At 41.1% G+C, this 16,272-nt stretch overlaps 2 protein-coding genes across 5 annotated transcripts in view; both read right to left on the bottom strand.

Annotated features, from left to right (window-relative positions):
- LOC124298873 (proline-rich transmembrane protein 4) overlaps positions 1–5,444 on the bottom strand; it is an 88,911-nt gene extending 83,467 nt beyond the window's left edge. For all 3 annotated transcript variants that reach the window (XM_046751438.1, XM_046751448.1, XM_046751458.1), the window contains exon 1: positions 5,015–5,444. The gene's annotated coding sequence lies outside the window, so the exon portion shown is untranslated. The remainder of the gene's footprint in view (positions 1–5,014) is intronic.
- Positions 5,445–7,736: 2,292 nt separating this feature from the next.
- On the bottom strand, positions 7,737–16,244 carry LOC124296760 (DNA polymerase interacting tetratricopeptide repeat-containing, protein of 47 kDa). 2 transcript variants are annotated; one of them, XM_046747102.1, is made up of 7 exons: positions 16,102–16,243; positions 15,454–15,738; positions 14,962–15,133; positions 14,547–14,739; positions 14,174–14,454; positions 13,660–13,824; positions 7,737–9,323 (listed from the first exon to the last, which is right to left on the bottom strand). In XM_046747102.1, the coding sequence occupies exons 2-7, from the start codon at positions 15,728–15,730 to the stop codon at positions 9,239–9,241; spliced, it is 1,173 nt and encodes a 390-aa protein (XP_046603058.1). In that variant the 5' UTR covers positions 15,731–15,738; positions 16,102–16,243; the 3' UTR covers positions 7,737–9,238. The 2 variants fall into 2 exon arrangements, with proteins under 2 accessions (XP_046603058.1, XP_046603059.1); XM_046747103.1 differs by lacking the exon at positions 7,737–9,323 and adding an exon at positions 9,333–9,597 and having other exon boundaries at positions 16,102–16,244.
- Positions 16,245–16,272: the final 28 nt, after the last annotated feature.

Below are 16,272 nucleotides of genomic sequence, written 5' to 3'. Positions count from 1 at the left end.
AATTTGAAATCCCATCGAAAGCGTGGATTATTACAAAGAATATTTATACACGACGTATTAATATACCTGCAGTAATTAGCAGCGGTATAAAATTATGTATTAATGCGAGACTCGCGGTGTTTTCGAACCGATTCGTCCTGTTTGAGGTAAAAAAATCATGGTCGGCCGTAAAACAAACGAGTCTAGCGCGCAGTCGTGCGCAGAAGCGATTATATTCGGTGTTTGTTTATTATTCCATCCAGGGTAGGGGGGTTAAATCCTTTTATCCCGAAACTCGGCGCTCCGACAAAATCGGGATACCTTCGCGATCCGCGCACGTCCCAGTTTCATCCCGCGGCTACACGCCACCCACCCTCACCCACCCTCACCCACCCACGCATTCACTCTCACTCACGCACGCCGCGAGCATGCCTTCGCCTCCAGAGTCTGTCTGGCGCAGACCTCCGAACCATTATACGCCGCTACGCTTATGTTATACGTATTTTGACAATGGGGACCTACTGTGTTTTCTAAACAGCCTCCGCGGCGTAACCAAGGGTATATTTCTTAAGCCAGAACTAACGAAGGTTACAAACGTTCAGAATTAACCGCATGAATGTAAAACTCATGCCCAAATGCTCTCTCTTGCTGTACACATAACCGTTACGCCAAATATTATTCAACAACGCGTGAACGCTGTTTCTGAGATGAGGTTAAACTCTCTAGCGTTAATGTAACGGTACGAGAAATTTTGAGGTATAAAAAATTATGGTTTAACGTTACGAGATTATCAGTAATATAATACTCATATTTTTTTCAAATTCTCAACTCGATCAAGGTCGTTTTCAAATTGCAAAACAGCGTTCCTTTTCTTCTTCAATTTTTCGTCACGTTAACGTTACTAACTTGAACCTCGTATTGTAATTAGCTTTAACAGATCCCACGTAGAATATCTATAACGTAGCAACGCGCACGACGCGAAGTTAAAGAAATCCGAGGAGAAATCATAATTGTCACGTATCAACTTTTTTCTCTAACCCTTTTCATTTCGTTTTTCTTTCTTTCTTCTTCTTCTTCTCGTTTTCTTAACACAGAGGACAACATTTTTAGCTTACGTCAATATACACATCGACGAATGTGTTCTTGTTCAGGATTAGTGTGCAGTGCACGTGCGGTACAATATTGCATTTTGTTGACACTGCGCACATATGCGCACACTGCGCGCATCTACACGTACACATACACTATATTATACGTATATAATACACACACACGCTCGGGTAACGCATATAAATCCCGTCCACCGCATAAACCCCATTTATCTATGATGCACGCTATATCTGGGTATTTATGCAGTGCGCCAACACGCGAGTATACCTACAACGTTTACGACTCGTATTGTAGGATTGCGTGTGTCCGTTCAGGTACCGCATGCGCATACCTTACAGAACGAGAGAAGAGAGAGAAACGGAGATGAGAAGAGGAATGAAAGAGAGGCTGGCTGATGCAGGCAAGGGTGGGAAAGGGAGAGGAGGAGAAGAAGAGGAAGAAAAAGGAGACGAAGGAGGGAGAGAGATAGAGATAGAGAGAGAGAGAGAGAGAAAGAGAGGCGGCGAAGACGCGGAGTGAGTAACATATACACCTGTGCCTCGGAAAGCAGGTTTCACGGATTAGTACAGCTTCGGAGCTTCGTTCACTCGTCGCCGGAGCTTGTTCACCTTCCTGGCTGGTTGCTGGTTGCTGCTTGCCTGGCCGGCTGCCCGCTCGTGTTACCGGTCACGATTGTAACTAGCAAACCAACCAACCAACCCGGGGCGGGGAACAAAACCAATAAGTATAGTTTAGCCCCGTGTACATTCGTACGTTGGTTCGTGGTTATCCGCAGAATTTTTAAACAACCCTTTCGTCATCTGCTGCTGCTGCTGCTGCTTTGCCAGAACTGCAACCGCTACTACTTTTCTCTCGTTCTCTCTCTCTCTCTCTCTCTCTCTGTATCTCATTGTCAGTAGAGTAAGTATTGTAATTATTTCCTCCAAGGTAGAAGGGAATCCCTTAGCCGCATGTCGCGACCGCACACGACTACCTGCCGCCTGAAATGCAGTAACATAAAGGCGACTTTCGAATTACCCGACGGTGTGTAATATTGTTTGTACATTCAAATATTAGCCGCGCTGCTGCTGCAGCACGAACGCACGCACGCACGCAGAGGATACGCGTGCTGTTCCGGCAAACAGAAACGGAGTGGTTGGTTAATTTCACACGTGAAGGCAACTTCATCTCCCGATCTGCAGTGTTCGGGCGAATACGATAAAGATGCATGTGCGTGGCGGTCAATTTTTATTTCCAACCTGGCTGACGAAAAGGGCCGCCTACAGTCTTGAGGAAGTATAACAGGAATATGCGGGTCAAGCGGTTCTCCGATATTCGTCCACCGCCTAGACAGATGGACGTACTTTACGCTTTACGAAGCTTAAGTCGGGATCGTTAACGCAGCGAAATATCATAGAAACAATCATTATTGCGCAATTTTTTGATGTCTGAAGAAATTGGCTTTTTGAAATAAGAGTATGCTTTGTTTATCATGGTTTACTAAATTTCCGGACGTTACTAAAGATGCGGAGTAACGTTTTTTCCTTCGTGCGTTGCAGCCTCTACGTGAACACGAGATTGAAGTTAGTAACGTTATCGTAACGAAACATTGGCGTATTATTCTTATTTTACAATGACTTTGAAGGAACTAAGTTTTTGAAATATGAGTATGGTTTGTTTCAACGCGATTTACTGAATTTCAGACAATTCCAAGATCGCAAAATCACGGTTTTTCCTCAACATGAATCGTTACGGCAAAATTACTAACTCCAATATGATGAAAACATAAACTTCAAAGTCACTATAAACTTGAAAAATAGTAATTTTTCGTCACGATAACGTTACTAACCTCAGCCTCGTATATGGTACGAACGTTATCCGGTATTTTCGTAGTTCCGATTTCAAATTCCGCTGTAAGCCCGGTTGAATTAATGTTTTCGTCCCCTCTCGCAGAATGGATATGGACGGATATCTGGTTACAGAGCGGGTGGATTTGTCGCATGGTTGAAAAATCATCGATAATATTATTGAGCGTCACCGGCTGACTCGGTGTGGTATAAAAAGTGAAAATAACACATAGGCAGAAAGTTATATCGGTCTTTGGAGTAATATAATTGTCAATCGATTCGTTTATATATATGACTGGCTGGGTGAAAAGACAGCAAGGCAAAAAAACGAGATCCTGTATAAAAGAACTCGCGGATGGGGGAACTTTTGACAAGCCATCTCGACGAAATTGTGATGATATGAAAGTTTGGTAAATTGGTTCTCAATCGAGAGAGATATCGGGAATCAACTAAACCCCGCGATGCGGCGGTCGTAGAAAATAACTCGAGGAATAAGAAAATTGATTTCGAGGCTACGTAAGTATATCGGGTGGAAAAATCACGAGATTTTTCATCAAACCTCCCAGTTCTCTCGGTTATCCAATAGCGGGACAAATATTTTTACCGCTTCGTTCATCGCGCGTAATATCTGCATGCTCTCAGAGTTGATATACCGTACACATAAATGTTTGACTTTCCCTCGACGACAAATATTATATTATCAAAGTATGTACGACGGAAACGAGCAGCAGCCGAGCGCCGGGCCACGTTGTGTGAATCTCTCTCTCTCCCTCTCTGTATCTTAAGATTTTCCGAAATCAGACACCAAAGAACACATATTATCTAAGCGTAACACACGTATCGCATTACGGTATCCGATCGTGATCCTGAACTTGACGCATCACGGCAAAGATTGATGTATCAGTTCCAACAATGTAACAGTATCCGTGTAAAGGAGAAACAAAGATCCTTTTCGCCGAACGACACAACAACCGGCAGATACGTACGTGAGATAGACACGTGCGCGTATTTTCATTCTCCTCGGGGCATTTGTTGTTATCGTTGCAATTACCCCTCGGGCAGGATCTTCGCGATGCGACTCGCAGACTTGTTTATTCGCCGGGCGGATTTCGCGCGGATGGTTATTTAGACGGAAGAGTGAACTCGCGATACTCGCCAAGTCGATTGAAGTTCAAACCGTGTGTTTTGGCGGAGCGTCGCGCGCTCAGCCAGTTTCGTCAATAACGCATCATCGCACGCACCTACCTATACGCACGGCACACGGACCAGTTAATCTTCGGGGTAAAGTGACTTTGTGACCGGGGAATGAATAATTGCCCAACCGAGTCCTTAAGACCCGAGTCGCACAGTGAATAATGTCAGCCGAGCCGTGTGTGCCGGAATAAATTTAGTAGACAAGGGACCTATATATTTCAAAAGATGCCTACTACCTAAACAGGCCCCACTATCCTCCCTGTGACAACGACGGGTTACAAAACTGACTTGTATTCTCATTCGTTCACAATATGAAAATCAACTCCCAGGAGCGCAGTAAAGTAAGTGAGCAAGTAACAACATCGGCGACAAAACGATTCAGCGACACGGATCGTGTGTTAATGCCCTCGATGAAAAGAAGTTGGCACGCGTTATGATTCCGGGATCGATATTCCTGCAAGATGCAACAACCCTTCAAGCTAATAGCGCGATACCACGTCATCTCCCCTGTATTCGTCAGGGGTAAGTTACACGTAAGCCTCACCGGCTTTTTTCTTTCCTCATTTCTCACTCCGGAATGTAAGACTCGGTCACGTTTTCCACCCACACACGGGCGGGCACGCACGCACCCCCCCCCCCCCCCCCCCCCGCCCCGCCGTAAATCAGATGCAACGATCTTGATTTCGCGGACACGGCATCGTGCCAACGGGGAAAACTGGCGTTCGAATAAATGGCAAAAAGAGGACGAAGGAGCAGGAAGGAAGAAGGGAAGGCAGAAGCGATACAACCACCACCATCACCACCTCCTCGTCCTCCTCGCCGCACAACCACGGTGCGTGCCTGCGTGCACCGTGCGTTCGATTCGTCACGGCTGAAAGTGAAGAGAATTATGTGATAAAACTTACCGCTTGATCGTTAGTAATCCAAAGAGAAGACGCGGAGGAACTGGGCCGAGAGTTTTGTCACATAAATCCACAGAAAATAGTCTTTATAAACTCAGGGTAGAGACAAAGAAAGCATAGCTGTCGCTAGCCAGCGAGACTTCCGCACACGAGACAGGGATTCCCCCGGCACTGACACACAACAATCCGGCAAACTCACTCCTCTCGATCACATCCCTATGAATCGCAATGTCATTCGTAGACGCCGATAAAAACGATCCCCTTCAACGCGGGGCTTGAAACGCGGTGTAACTCTATCTCCGTCGCCTCTGATTTCACCCCACGGCGGCCATTACTGTTCGCGAAGCGTGTTTTGTTTTTCCCACGAGCTGTTACTCCGTCTAGACGCCTGCCGCTGCCGCTCCTGCTGCCGATACGCCCGCTGTGAAGATGCGTACCCGACTGAAGAGGGCAATCGCCGGATACCTCTGTCAACGAAACAACCAATCAAAAGCCAGTTCGCCGGACGCCATATTGTTTCGCCCCGAACACAAAGGGCCGCGGAGCCGAAGACGGCCGAAAGGTTGTCGAGCCAACCAAGCGGCGCGCTCCGAGCGCACGCAGAATCTCTGTCCTCTCTGCCTTTCTGTTGGAGCGGTCGGTGATCTCGCCTCTCATTGGTCGGGGCTTTATTTACGCCGGTGATGTTCATTTATTTTCACCCGCTAAACAACGAGGGGCAGGTAGAAAGAGCTTTTTTAACGAGCCTCGGCACCTCGGTCAAACAATAACGGCATTGTTTCGATAAGAGGTCGAGGATCGTATGAAAATGACCCGGCTTTACTGATTTACCTTTACGGTCCACGATGAAATACTTTTATTTTATCGGTATATGCGGCTTATTTACCGCACTCACAATCGTACCACCGTACAACACGAGTTCTTTTCATATCGTTGAGTTTCAACCGGCTGGCGCACCAACGTTTGAAATTTGAATTAACGCTATGAAAACGACGTTAGATTATTCAACGCGATCTAATAAAGTACTTGGGGCATTGTGAATACTTACTTTTATTAATGGTGGAGTAATTCTGTCTTTGTAGATATGTTACACACCAGGAGCCAATGATTTGTTATTGCAACGTGATTATACCTACACCAATTTATGATCATTGCTGATCTGAAGTTTGTGCTTCGATACTTTACAATAATGTAACCCCATCTTACGGGCAATTATACTCCGAAAATTTCCCGAACTGAATATACCTTCGTCACACTTCTGTTGGGTATGACGTATTTTAAGGTCATCCCTCATTTTCCGTGTCTTTTTTTACCCCAGAGATGTAAACTTCTACCGGAGCTTGAACAATAACAGAGAGTTTTTTTAATGAGCCTCACTTCTTCAGTCCAACAATAACCTTCAGCATTCTTTGGTAGAAGAGTCAAAGGTCACATCAAATGGGTATTTGCTGGCTTAGGGCCTACCTACGAGAATACTGTATTAATAATCTTACATGAATAAACATTTCAGTTTCTGTTATACGAATTTTTCTTCTTCTTTTTACCAATTACAGAACAACGTTAAATATTTAAATTAGCCCAACACAAACGACAATAATTGTTTCAACGCGTTCCAATAAATCGACATTCACCAAAAATTATATCAATAGCTTGAAATATCGATCATCAATATTTCGACGATATATGGACCATCCCCGCGTAAACTTGCGCTTCGATAGTTTACAGCATTCGTATTCTTACTGCAACGGCAACGCAAAGCGCTGTGTATCTAGCTGCTTTACAAGTTTTACGTTCGAGATGTACTGGGTAATAAACACAGGCACGTATAACTCGACGCTATGCCAGGATTGCATCGTTGAAAATCTAACGCGCTAGTTCACTAGTAAGCACGCTATACGTATATACGCCTTGCGCCTACTCTTATCTTGAAATTCTTCAAATGGGCATTGAAATATCGTCTTTGCGGCATCGAATGCAGAGGGATCGTCGTCACGTCTGAACAATGGCGAAGAATTTACGCGCGGTTCGCGGAGCGTGACGGCCCGCTCGATGGGGTCGAATCACCGACAATATAATTCCCAAACCAAAAGCCGAAACTAGCGACGGATGCGAACCCTTCGCAAATTCGAACAAGACTGAGTTATCACGAAAAAATATTGTCGTTCGCAAAATTTTACAGACATACGGTCGTTAAATTTCGCTTAAAAACAATTCAAGACTCAGGAATTACTACTAAATATTTCTAGATCACAGCTAAAGCATATGCACACTTGAATCTTCTAGGACTTTCTTACCGGACAAAAATACTTCAATTGAACATTTGAAAATAAGTTTGACAATGTTGTACTTACCGAACTGAATTTCCTTCCAAATCAGATGAATCTACATGACTGGTTATATCCGTCATTTCGGGTTCTAAGAAAGAAGCGACTGCTTTCCTGTCGCAATTTCGAACGGTTGGTGGTTCGACAATGATATACATAAGTGGCTCAAAATCGTTGGCCAAAATTTGTCATGGGTCAACGAGTCAATTGGATTTTCTATGGGCGTTGGACGTGATCCCGAGGACCACAGTTGGGGGTCCAACGTAAAGTTGGCAGCTTTCGTCAATTTGGTTAAAATTTTCCAAGGATAATGCGGTAAGGACCTTGGGGAGTGGAAGGATGCTCCGGGGCGTGTTTGAGGACGCTCAGGGACTTCTAATGGGGAGTAAATTAGCCTGGGGTAGAAACGTAGTTATTGAAGTATTTATTGCTTTATTTACAACAGGTTGAGAATATCTTTACAACGGCAATTAAATAATAAAGACATTTTCCCCGAGTCGAGGAGGCATCGGCTGCGCGGAGGACAACCGTGACATTATGACTTTGGCACGCGGCGCACAAGCTACTTATGGCCATTTGCGAAAACATTCAGATTTATAGCTGTACAGTAAACCAGAGTTACGCCTACGTCAATATATTTGAGCAACATTTTTTCTTATTTAACCCCCCCACAAATCATGTTCTCCCGTTGAACCCGACGCGACGTGACGCGGAGGGAAATATATCACGTGCACGCACCACGATACGTACGTATGTACAACATACCTACCTACTCGCCACGGGAACACGACGGCTCCAACAGTTATAAGTAATCCCCGGGAACACCCGCCTCCCGCTCGTATTCTACTTCAATAACAATATGCCAGTTCGTACTGCTACGTTAACACCTGACAAATACATATTTCACCGTGAACTCGACATCAATTAGGTTTTTATATCGCGCGGGCAACTTTACAAATCATACCCACTTCATGTTGCGGTTTATCTTAAAAGAAGAAACGGTTACATTAAAATCTCGCGAATTGATTCTGTATTATATTTTTTAACAACAATACATGCACGTTGTGATATAATTATTCAGCTGATAAACGATAGAATTACCTTAAGAAAACGACGCTCCGCAATCTCGTGACTCATAAATGCAATACTAATTGAAATCAATGTCTTCACCATGTTTTTCTCCACTCCTCTCAACTGACCGTTACCGAAATTACCCAAAATATGGCGAAAGCTGGTAGAATCACAAAGAAGCTCGAGATCGAGGAAACTGACTCGCCTAATCACGTTGTAGTCGTTATTGATTTCTCGTCTGACACCTGGACGAATGTTCCTTGAAACCCGCTTTACGTTATCTGCGTGAGGTCGTATCTGCATAGGCAGGCGAATCGCGGAGCGCGGTTCTTTCGGAATCATGAGGGTAAAAGAATTTGAATATCAATTGGAGAGTGTGCGAAAAAAGTGAAAATCAAATAAAAGATCCTGTATTTGATCAAAGAACCGACGGATAGAGGGAGTAAAAGAAAAGATAAGAACCTCCGAGTCTTGCAATCCCATTTGCACGATAACTGAGAAATGACAGGAAGTGTGAGGGGGGTAAAAACGGTAGGAAACGATTCATGAATATGAAATGAATCCAAACGGTTATTCCATCTTCCTAGGATCTGAGAATTCACGAACAAGAGACGAAAATTTATTCACCTCGAAGTTACAGGTAGTGTACAACTTCAGTGGGAATAAACATTTGAAAATTATGGATGATCAAGCGTGACGTGGTGGTAGAGAAAAAAAGAAAAAAACAACGTAGAGGAGAAAGGTAACGCGAGAGTTAGTGTCTTGAACGGTCGGCTCAAAGCACCGTGGAGTCGAGTAGCGTTTCCGTAACGCGATTGGAGTCAGTTCAAAGTCAATAATTGGCTAAAAATCGCTTCTCCGCTTCGCTCGATGCGACCAACACCAGAAAAGCCGGAGTTCCTCCTCTCACCTCGAACCTGGAACAATTTCTTAGTCGTTTTGTCTCGCTTCACCTCACCCCGAAATACGTATACACCGGCGGAATACCTTCTCTTTCCAACTTGCGCAATTTCGATGTTATACGTGCTCACAAAGAACTCACTCGTCAAAAAGAAGAATTCTCGATTTTAATGCATCCGTCTCTCTTCCTCTCGCAGCTTGTAACGTCTTCTTTATACGTATACCTTCATTCTCTACCTTCCATCCATCCATCCATCCATCCCGCCTGAATTTTATCTCACGCACTGCCCCCTAAATCGTCCGACGGTCAGGTAGGCTATTTATTATCCTTAATAATCCGACCCGCGTATACGTAATTTCATTCTAATCAAATTTTTAACAGGCATCGCATGATTTTCTTGGACATCGAAAAATATGCCCTTAGGCATTCGGTTTACGTATAATACCTATTGTACGTGTACACTTGATAGACGGATATTATATTTTCTCAGCATTATAAGTATAACTAAGTAGAATTAATACGGCGGTAAATTAATTAAGTTATCTCACGAAGCTGTGATATGAATTTTACGCTCGCGACAGAATGAAAAGGGACTATTTTTGTCCCGCTTGAAATAGATCGATATTATACAACGTACATAAAGCCGTTCCGTTGAAAAATGTGGTGATTTATAATAATGAAATATCTTTTTTCAACCCCATTTGTACCTCTTTACTCAGAGTAAAAAATGAAATAAATTAGAAAAAAAAAAAGAAATTTCATTTGCTTTTTTGAATAATTTGTTTGGGTTGCTTTTTCGTTTCGTAACGTGGATACACAATAGCCTGTGAGTAATGGCTCTCGTGAGAGTGCTAAACGTTTTGCGTGTACGATGTCCATGTACCTACCGCAAATAAACGCAATTTTAACACGGACTGTTGGAGATAAAAGAAATTCACGCTTTCGGTCGCACTTCGTTCGCTCCGCATTAATTACTAATGCACCGTTTCTGTCCACTGGACGGGATTGTAATCTAGCGTAAATGTAATTAAACGTTGGGACTGAAACTAAATAATTTGTAGGACAAACACTCGACAAACAACTACTTCCGGGGGCGTTGAAAGGATTTCGGGATTAGTATACTCCATGTTAATCCCAGAAGCTCTGCGGAGTCAAGTTTTCGTTAACAAATACAACGCCTGCAGTGAGTTACTCAACTTGAATTGCTTCGGAGATGCGAGAATTAATGTGTATTCTTCGCAACAGCAAAGCCGAGTTGAGATTTCGGCTCGGATTTTGGTCCATTCAAACGGCGAAGCATGCACGGAATCCTTTGTTTAAAAACAACTAAACCCTACTTTGTTAGTTGCATTCCTGTCGAAATTGGCCGGTAAACGGCTATCCAAGACAAGATCAAAAAAATTATATAACCATCAATTTTTCAAACGGGATTAACAAATCATCATTGACATTCTCCAAGTCTGAAATTTTATACCGTGAAATGCCGTGATAAACTGTTTGGGAAATTGTAACTACCGTTGAGTCGTGACTGTGTAATTTGAAATGTTATTATTAACGGCCGGTCCAATAAATCAGCTTTTGTTCAGATATTAGGCAGAGGTAGAGAAAGCTATATCCGATATCAGTATCCGCGCGTAAATCATGCGGCTCATGACCCGTGAGTATCCCTTTTAAAATTTTGTTTGAATGCGTCGGCTAACCCAAATTGATTTTTTTCCGCAAAACATCAAGGAGTTACTATTTTCAATAATTGATAAAACAATCCCGTAGCGCAAAAGTTTTAATTCACAATCAAAGTTGAATAAAACAGATATAACGAAAATCGAAAACTGTAGAGTTCATGGTACAACAAACAAATCAAGCGTACGTGTCTCTCGCTTATATCACGATCCGAGACGTGCTAATCACTTTGAAACTACGGGTAGACTATTAATTTGAATAATAATTAATAATTAACCGAAAAAGCGCACCCTCCCACACATCGGGTTCGGTTCGGTACGTGACCATTAAAAGCTCATTAGACTCAGACGAGGTCGTACAAAGGCCTTGCAAATAATATACCTTATACTGCAGGCTTGCCGTCCAGTTATAGAGCATAAATCGCAGTCTTCTGCATCGAAATACATATAATACATATGATAATTTTCTGAATCTCACCAGTGTACTGACAAGTTGCATGTACGACTATAATCGGCTTGTCTGCTCCGAACAATAACATGTGATGTACCTACATACCTTATATCTACGGATCGTTAGAGGAGTGCATACGCATACCTAGAACTGGATAAATTAAAAGCGTGTCGAATTTTCGAAGTTCGATTCAAGTCGGTCGATTTTTTTATCCGACGAACGGAAAATGGAGAAGTTTGATTCGACGAAGGTGCGGCATACGAACATACCCCTAAATGCAGTGTAATATACGAGCACCGTGGGATTGAATTGAAAGAACATTTAACAGCTCGGTGATAAACAAGGTTTCCATGGGCGCCAAGTTGTAGGAAGGTATTGATTAACTATTACGGTATGAAAAAGTAAACGGTTTACTCTCAGTCCAAGGGAAACATCATGTACGGTTCGAATAATGAAACCGGGTGTATACACGCTTCCGCAAAACTACATTTTCATTAATATTTCAAATGCGCTCGCACGCTACGAGCGCTTTGCTGGTACGGGAACTGGTATCAACTATGCTCTCGTACATGATTGTTTTCGCTTAGCGATAACCTGCGCCACTGATGCAGTTTGAACTTGGTTTAAAGAGAGCTTACGGACGACCGTATAATAACCGTTACTGACCAGCACCAACGTTTTCAATACCATCGAGTATCTCTTCACACCGCTCGCTACTTTCATATCCCATTCCGATAATAATTACAAACAGGGTGTAAAAGCTGCACAGATAAACCTGCATTCCAATGAATGTTTTTTACTTTTTGCTTTAAAAACATACATATATATCAAGACTTTTTGGAATAAAAAAGGAGCATATTCACTGTTCTTCCGGCGTGGTATAGAGAGGCCTCTGATCTTACAAAAAGCTATTTAAATATAACAGAGTAAAAGTCCTACAGAAAATACAGTAAAACTTCTACTGAAGTTTTATCCTACAGAGTGCCATCCTACAAAATGAAAATCCTACAGAGTTCGCTACTACAGAAAGTGAAGCTTAACTTATTCTAGGTCTCAGAGTGAAGTAATCTTCTGCATTCTTATCAGGGGTTTGTGTGGTGCAGTTTCGGATACGGCCTAATTTATTCCAATCTTCAATATGCCGTGAATCACTTAAATGCAGTTTTCGGACGAGTAATTCCGAACTTGTTTATCGTTAGATGATTTTTGTGTAGAAACCACTGTGACCACTAAAAATAGTCGTGAAAATTACCTGACTGTTCTATGACTTTATCTGACTAAATTGCAAATTTTCCTTGTTTAAAATTCAAACGAATAGTGTCGATTCAAGTATCCAATAAATACAGCTCCGAGTAAATATACCTTCATAAACACGTTTATGATTCATTTAATGTTCGTGCAACTGAGCACGTAGAAAAAAATTGTAATAATTCCTTTTCATGGGAATTATGGAAGTTGCATTTTTTTTTATCTTAAACCGCTATAAAATTCCTGGAATAATAAAAAAATGCCCTGACTTTTCCCCAAATTTACGGACAGAAACGAAATCTGTAGGATTTTTATTTCGTAGGATCGCACTCTGTGAAATAAAATTTCAGCAGAAGAGATTATGTTCATCATTTTAGATTAAAGGTTTTCTGTGAGATCGTACTCTGTAGAATAAAACTTTTACAGAAAAAAATCATTTAGAATATTCTGTGTACAACTTTTACTCTGTAGGATAGGTTTCTGTAAAACCGGTCCACAGCCGTAGTATTAAGCGCACTTTCAAATTCCCGGAAAGAAAAAGAGATTCGAGAGAGCCACCCGCTAGTAGGTGCAGTAAAACACAATGCCTCCTATTATTGTCTAAATTGCGAAATATGTACCGGGTATGATTCGAACGATAAAATTCCATTCAACTGCAGCAAATATTGCCAATAACACGCCCGATATTGGATATGTCTCTATTTATATTTCGAAGAATCCTTTGTCCTGATAGAGTAAATTACTGCAATAACTTGTCTAATTTCATCGATGCAGAATATCACATAAAAGAGAATGCAATAAAGGCGGGTTTCGGATTATAGTTACGTAAGTATCAAGTTACTATTTATCACGATTTCACGCCTTTACTGTAAAATGGAGTTAAAAATCATAGCGATGTTCGTCCTTGGTTTCTAACTTTAACGAAACTTTTTGCAAACGTAATACAATAATCAATTAAATCTCAAAACTCTCACCTCTGGTCAGCCAGAATTTTTCCAAGTGTTGCTTCAACGTCAATTTTGTGAACAGTGCGTTTCCCTTTACCCTCAAAATACACATTTAAATTTTCTGGATAATACCGCCTTCCTGTGTCCCATCCCGGAGGTTCTTCAAACAGTTCTTTCAACTGGGTTATCAACCTGGAACATAAACCACCAATATTTGAGTATGAAGTGAAAATACAGTAACAGCAAATATGCGGTTCCCAGCCAAACAACGGCGTGTAAAATTTTTATCAATTACTGCACCAGATTTTTCTAAATGCTCAAGTAGATCATACTGCGTGCAAATGTGATTAAAGGCAGCGTTAAAATGTACAACATCAAACTAATTTGAACTACCTTCAGTAATTTTCATCCTAGTATAAATAGTTAGATTTCATCAGGTCCAAGAAAGTGGTTTAATACGCATGGCATTTTTTCGGTTGTTTGTGCAGTATAAGATAATTGATCTTATCAATGATAATGATAGTAATAATATTAAAAGTACCTGGTATCTTCGTGAAATTCTTGAATGAAATCTGTTTGTTGAGTTTCTGGATATAAAATTATAACGGGCCAAACCAGACGGCCGTCTTCCATCAAATGCACTCTGTTCTGGGCTATTTGTGGTATGCACGGTTCAAAATCAGATAGTTGCAGGTGTCTCTTCCCTGAGCCCAATTCGATATTCACACCTCTGCTCTGAATTATTTCGAGTAAAGTCTCCTCTTCTCGGTCAATTTTCTTAGCCAAAGCATCAGTTCGACGTTTATCCCTCTCCAATTTTTTCTGTAAATTTTCAATAGTTTTTCAACAGTGTGAGTATTCAAAGTTATAGCTGATGAGCTCAGTACAGAATATTGTTGTAAACCGCATCTTACCTTGTTAGCTACTGCTTCATTTCTAAGATTTAATATCACCTTTTCCGACGGAGATTTTTCGAGAAATTGATCACAGTAAGTAATACATTGATCATAGTCCTTGATCTGCGAACAGCAGTTTGCAGCTCTGTTTAATGCTTTTGGATAGTCTGGCTTAAGTTTCAAAGCATGTTTGCAATCGTTTAAACTTGATCTGAAATTTTCATAAATGCAGATATTTGTTAAATGAAAAGTGGACTAGGATGAAAGATATGGTTTCTATTAAAGTAACTAGTGCCTGGACCACTTGGATTCATTCCAAACATGGCTTACTTTTAAAGCTTGAATAATTTCGTCAAAAAATTAATCACTTTGATCTCCACAGTATTTGGAAATATGAACTGAACAATGAGCATGATATAAGAGATATATTTACCGGTAATTCTGAAGCATGTAATGTGCAGCAGCTCGATTATTATAAAGCTGAGCCATTAAATCACCATCTTTACATTTAGTTCTGATGCCTTCTGTGTACCCCATTATAGCTAGACGGTAGTTCTTGTATTTGAAATTGAAATTACCATCTTCTTTGTAGTTATTTGCTAATTCTGAAATACAAAACCACAGAATTATAAAAAAATGCCTTCTTCAACACCTTGGGCTTACTATGACGAGTTTCTACTTTCCGTACACTGTTTACCAAAATGATATGCATTATAGTTTATGATCCTGAAACTAGCAGGTAATACCTGTGGAGGGCTTTCAGGGAGTGAGCAAACGATAAAATATTAAGGAATATATTCGAAAGAGTTCCCTGAATAATTCTGCCGTGTTTCATCATTTGGTCATCCCCTGAAACCTTTCCGCCTGTATTACCTGCTAACTATTACTTGCTAGTTTCAGCTTTATCTATTGTTTGCTCACCAACCTTCGGGAGTATTTTCGTTCTCATCGTATTTCAACTGCTGCAAGCCTTCCATTAGCGGTGATAATTCGTCTCCAACTTGGGGAGCTTTTTTCATGAAGAAAGGATGCTTGTCCATTTCGGCTTCCCAACGATCTTCTGGCCATCCTTCGGTATATTGTTTTTGCTCCAAATTATTAATATAGTCATCCAACTCAGCGTCCAATTTAGCGGCAAGTTCTAAGCGCTCATTTTCGGTCCAAGATTTTTTCTTGTTATTATTTATATTTTCAGCATTCATTGTTAATCCTAAATGTAAGTTGATGAGTATGAAAAAATATCATCAGATTCTTGCAATACAAAGGTATTACTATTGTTACAGGTTATGTTCAGTCATGTTGAAGATATATTAAAGTGATATACTGATTTTGATTTAAAAAATGTAACGTAATAGTGATTATAACAATCGTAAATTAAGTAAAAGTACAAATATATTGATTCTTACGGATGTCCTGCAAAAAGATTCATAGAAATTGAAACTAAAAAGACATGTACCGTTTGCACCATAACCTAACTTACCTAATCAAAGAATCGAGCAATGGTTCAAAACTGATTTTAAGTAAGTATTTATTCAAAAAATAATATTATAGTGACGAAAATTTGTATGCTCACCTATGACTTCTCTTATTGTTCATAGAAAAAAGCACCCAGATGTCGTGCGTATATTTTTCACTGACTCTCAATCTCACACGCTTCACACACGTCACGCAAGCATGGCAAACACATGGCTGCTAGTCGTAAGTACAACATGTTGAATTCGCATGACATTGAGTCTGAAGAAAG

This window comes from Neodiprion virginianus, chromosome 1 (assembly GCF_021901495.1).
Source record: "Neodiprion virginianus isolate iyNeoVirg1 chromosome 1, iyNeoVirg1.1, whole genome shotgun sequence".
In the NCBI taxonomy this organism is placed as follows: domain Eukaryota; kingdom Metazoa; phylum Arthropoda; class Insecta; order Hymenoptera; family Diprionidae; genus Neodiprion; species Neodiprion virginianus.
Note: the sequence above shows the minus strand (reverse complement) of the source record. Positions and strands in the feature narration are given on the sequence as shown.